The sequence below is a fragment of the Haliaeetus leucocephalus genome, unplaced genomic scaffold (genome assembly GCF_000737465.1).
Source record: "Haliaeetus leucocephalus isolate CR32 unplaced genomic scaffold, Haliaeetus_leucocephalus-4.0 Scaffold261, whole genome shotgun sequence".
Lineage (NCBI taxonomy): Eukaryota > Metazoa > Chordata > Aves > Accipitriformes > Accipitridae > Haliaeetus > Haliaeetus leucocephalus.
This window is the reverse complement of record NW_010972697.1, coordinates 194,552-199,381: the sequence shown is the minus strand read 5'-3', so window position 1 is coordinate 199,381 and position 4,830 is coordinate 194,552. Positions and strand designations below refer to the sequence as shown.

The following is a 4,830-nucleotide window of genomic DNA, read 5'->3' as shown; positions in this document are numbered from 1 at the left end:
CGCCGCCTCGGCCCGGTCCCCGGTTCCCGCTCACCGGACGGGGCCGCCATGGCGCCGCCGCACCGCGGCTTCACCCGCCCGCCTCACATGACCGGAAGGCCCCGCCGTGGCCCCGCCTACCGGCCCTTGTCCGTGGCCACGCCCACTCGGCGCATTAGCTCCGCCCCCTCTGCCCCGGGGCGGGAGAGTGACATGGGGCACGGGGCGACACGGACACGGGGGGGACATGTGGCCTTGGGGGGACACGTCCGTGCCAGGACAGTGACATATGGCTTGGGGGACACGTCCATGGATGGTGACATGTGGCCCAGGAGGGCATGTCCATGGATGGTCACAGGTAGCATGAAGGGGACATGTCCGTTGATGGTAAAATGTGGCATAGGGGGACATGTCCATGCCAGGACAGTGACATATGGCATGGGGGGACACATCCGTGCCAGGGTGGTGACATGTGGCCCGGGGGATGTGTCCATGCCAGGACGGTGACATGTGGCCTTGGGGGGACACGTCCGTGCCAGGACAGTGACATGTGGCATGGGGGGACATGTCCCTGTATGGTCACATGTGGCATGGGGGGACACATCCATGGATGGTCACATGTGGCATAGGGGGACATGTCCATGCCAGGACAGTGACATATGGCATGGGGGGACACATCCGTGCCAGGACGGTGACATGTGGCATGGAGGGACATGTCCATGCTGTGAGGTGGCATGTGATTGAGGAGGACACATCCCCACCAGCCCCACCACCCCACCCCGTCCCACCACGACACCGTCCCCTCTGTGCCACCATTTATTCACCGTTCCTCCCTCGGGTGGGACATCCACCACGCGGGGTGTCCCCGTGTCCCTCAGGCCACCTCCGGCAGTGGCTCCAGCAGCAGCCAGAGCCCGTCCTCAGTGCGGAGGATGAGCTCGGGCTTGCGGCGTGGTGGCCGCCCCGCGTCCAGCTTGATGGCAAAGCGTGCCACCGTCAACGCCGCCACCACCTTCAGCTCGGCCATGGCGAATCTCTGCCCGATGCAGTTCCTGCCACCGTGTGCCCCTCTGTCACCTCCATCGGGGGGACACGCAGGGGACGGCAGGCCCCCCCCCCCACCATCTGGGTGGTGGAGCAGATGGTGGAACCTCCCCGAAACATGGGGACGGCGTTGTCCCCGTGACACCCAAACGTCACGGCTGGGGGACAACCACCCCACCTTGAACCCATCCAGGCTGGGGGTGTGACATGTGGGGACACCCGTGTCCCCACCATGATTTACCTGGGACCGGCGGAGAAGGGGATGAAGGCCAATGGGGACCGTCCCTTGCTGTTCTCCGGGCTGAACCTCAGTGGGTTGTAGACCTAGAGTGACATAGACACCGTCACGCCGTGGGGACATGGTTGTCCCTGCCCATGGTGACAAGGACGTCCTACTGTCCCATCATCATGCCACCAGGGCCAAGTGGCTCTACCTGGGGCTCCGGCCAGATGTCCGGGTTGTGGTGGGTCCCATAGATGCTCATCAGGCACATGATCCCTGGTGGGATGGAAACGGCCACCTTAGGGACAGGGGGACAAGAAGGGACAGTGACACTGGGGACACCTTGCAACCTGGGTGAGCTGTACCCTTGGGGATGACACGTCCGTCATGCAGGGCGATGTCCCTGGTGCAGCGCCGGGACACGGCGGTGACGGGGGGATGCAGGCGAAGGCTCTCCTTGATGCACATGGTGGTGAAGGGCAGGTGGGACAGGTCCTCCCTGGGGGCGAGGGATGGTGGCATCGGGGTCCTCAAGCCAGGTGGCCGAGGGATGACACCGGGGACCTCTCACCATTTGATCTCCTCCGCGTCCCTGCCCTTGAGGAGCTCGCGGACCTCCTGGCGGCACTGCTCCTGGTAGTGGGGGTGGCAGGCCAGGTTGTAGAGCAGCCATGCCAAGCCGCTGGCCGTCGTGTCGTGGCCTGCGGAGACAAGGGGTGAGCGAGGGGACATGTGAGTGACCCCTCTCCGATGGCACCCAGTGGCTTGCGCTCACCCTCGAACATGAAGGTGTCAGCCTCGGCCGCGATGTCCTCATCCGACAGGGTGTTGCCATCCTCGTCCTGCAAGGAGGAGCGTGGTAGCCAAGAGGCCCCCCGGGGCCACCAGTCTATAGCCAACCCTCCCACTAGCCACCACCATGCTGCTATGACCACCACCCTATGGCCAAACTTTTCCATGGCTGCCACCATCCCCTTGGCCACCATTATGCCGCTATGTCCACTGCCCTATGGCCAACCTTTTCCACGGCCATCACCATCCCCTTGGCCACCACCCTATGGCCAACCGTGCCCATGGTCACACCACCTCACCCCAGCACTACCTTAGCAAGCAGGAGAAGGTCAAGGAAGTCCATGCTCTGTCCCCGGTGGTCCTCCAGCCAGGCCTGGCGGCCGAGGCGGTTGAGAGCCTGGCGCCGGCGCTGCACCACGGCAGCGGTGAAGCTGTGCACGGTGGCACAGGCCCGGGCAAAACGCCGCCCGTCAGCCGAGAGGCGGTAGAGCCACGTTGAGTGATGGAGCAGGCGGTGATGGCGTCTCACCACCAAGGTGCTCAGCTCCAGGATGGCTTTGATGTACTCGCTGGGCTGCCTGGGGGGCATCGGGGACCACTGGGGACGGCCACCATGCGCCACCGGAGATGGCCCCCCCCCCCGGCTGTGGCGAGCTTCAGTGGGGACATGGGGTGGCAGAAGGTCCCCTGCCCATGAGAACATGTGGGACCAGGCTGGGGTGACAGCGGGGGGGACCCAGAGACCTGGGGAGGACACCCTGATGGGGGGGGGTAAAAGTGGAATAAGGGGGGACCCAAGGGGGGACGGAGTTGGGGTGGGGGGACCCTGAGAGGGACAATGTTGGGATGGTGGGACCTTGATGGGTGCCAAGCCCAAGGGGAACCCCAGTTGGGGAGCAAACCAGGGCAGGGGGGACCCGAGCCGGGGTAAGGGGTGTCCCTTGTGGAAGGACCCTGGGAAGGGGGGACGGGGACGGTGCTGGGGTCCCTGGCAGGTGACAGGGTGACACTCACTCCTGGCAGTGGCTCTCGTGGCTGAAGATGCATTTCTGGAGGGTGTCCAGGGTGAGGAGGCTGAGCTGCTCCAGCACCTCCAGCCCCACCTGCCCTCCTGCTGCCTGCGCTGCTGCCCGCCACTTGGCCTGCAGGCAGGGGTGGGGGTCTGGGTGCTGGTCGGAGGTTGGGTGCAGGTTGGGGTTTGGGTGCAGGACAAGGGTCTGGGTGCAGTTTGGGATCTGGGTGCAGGCAATGGGTGCAGGATGGGGTCTGGATGTGGGGTGGGTTCCAGGTGCAGGACAAGGTCTGGGTGCAGGACAAGGTTTAGGTGCAGGTTGGGGTCTAGGTGCAGGGCAGGGGTCTGGGTGCAGGACAGGATCTGGGTGCAGGACAAGGGTTTGGGTGCAGGACAAGGGTCTGGATGTGGGACGGGTTCCAGGTGCTGGACAAGGTCTGGGTGCAGGCAGCGGGTGTTGGTTGGGGTTTGGGTGCAGGACAGAGTCTGGGTGGAGGACAGGATCTGGTTGCAGGACAAGGTCTGGGTGCAGGACAGGGCTCTGGGTGCAGGCAGCGGGTTCTCACATGCATGACGTGGGTGCTGTGGTTGAAGGCACCCACGTAGGACTTGAGGACGTCCCAGTGGAAGGCGGGTGTCAGCAGGCGCCGGTGCCGAGCCCACTTCTGCCCGCAGCTCAGCAGCAGCCCGTCCCCTGCGGTGAGACACCCGGCTCCGTCCGTGGGGCACCCGTGGGTGCTGCCTCCCCTGTCCCGCCACCCCTGAGCACCCACTCACCCAGCCAGGGCTTGAGGAAGCCGTAGAAGAGCTGATCCTTGGGAGCAATGAAGGCTGCGGAAGAGGGGAGCCGGGGCTGGTGAGGGGTGCCACCAGGGTGGCATCGGGTCCCCTCAGGGGCTTGCAAGGTGGGTGGGGTCCCTAGGGAGAGGGGACCCTCTGTCCGCACCCATAACCACCACAGGATGGGGTTTGGGGTAAAACCAGGCCACCGGGCTGGCCATGGGTCACACCTCTGGGTGGCCCTGGGGACCCTCAGGGAGAGCTTGGTGGCCACCATGGCATGGGCATTTGGGGACTCACTGGTTGGCCATGGGTTGCAACTTTGGGTGGTCCTGGGGACCCTCAGGGACAGGTTGGTGGCCACTATGTGGTGGCATTTGAGCTGGCCATGGGTCACACCTCTGGGTGGCCCTGGGGACTCTCAGGGACAAGTTGGTGGCCACCACAGCATGGGCGTTTGGGCACTCACTGGGCTAGCCAAGGGTAACACCTCTGGGTGGCTCCGAAGACCCTTGGGGTTGGGTTGGTGGCCACCATCAGATGGGTGCCTGGACACGTCCAGGTCACTGGGCAAGCCACAGTGACACCTCTGGGTGACCCTGGGGACCCTCAGGGCTGGGTTGGTGGCCCTCGTGTCCGACCTGAGGCCAGGAGGATGGGGCGGAGGGTGTCAGGGTGGAAGAGGCGTAGGATGGGCATCCATGGCGAGATCCACCACAGGCAGCTGTGCCGGTACTGTGCCACCAGCTCGTCCACATGCTGCAGTCCCTCCTCCGTGCTCTTCCCCTGCGTCATGGGCCACCGCAAGGCTTGGTGACAGGCTTGGGGACACCCTTGTCCCCATGGTCACGGCCAACCTTGGGGACATGCTTGTCCCCAGCTTGCAGCCAGCCTTGGGGACGGTCTCAGCTTGGGTTCCTAGGTGGTCTTGGAGACACCCAGATCTCATGTGCCAGCGCTGTGTCCCTGCTGTCACCCCCCCCCGAAGGTGCCACCACCC

The 4,830-nt window shown here is 64.9% G+C and overlaps 2 protein-coding genes across 3 annotated transcripts in view; both read right to left on the bottom strand.

Annotated features, from left to right (window-relative positions):
• Positions 1-73, bottom strand: part of MCOLN1 (mucolipin 1) — a 7,955-nt gene extending 7,882 nt beyond the window's left edge. For both annotated transcript variants that reach the window (XM_010568870.1, XM_010568871.1), the window contains exon 1: positions 35-73. In XM_010568870.1, coding sequence (XP_010567172.1) covers positions 35-50 — 16 coding nt within the window. In that variant the 5' untranslated portion in view covers positions 51-73. The remainder of the gene's footprint in view (positions 1-34) is intronic.
• A 780-nt stretch (positions 74-853) lies between these two features.
• Positions 854-4,625, bottom strand: LOC104832620 (cytochrome P450 4F22). The gene is made up of 11 exons (XM_010568884.1): positions 4,472-4,625; positions 3,828-3,881; positions 3,617-3,744; positions 3,053-3,180; positions 2,349-2,616; positions 2,022-2,088; positions 1,818-1,947; positions 1,612-1,745; positions 1,458-1,522; positions 1,265-1,347; positions 854-1,031 (listed from the first exon to the last, which is right to left on the bottom strand). The coding sequence occupies exons 1-11, from the start codon at positions 4,623-4,625 to the stop codon at positions 854-856; spliced, it is 1,389 nt and encodes a 462-aa protein (XP_010567186.1).
• Between the last annotated feature and the right edge of the window lie 205 nt (positions 4,626-4,830).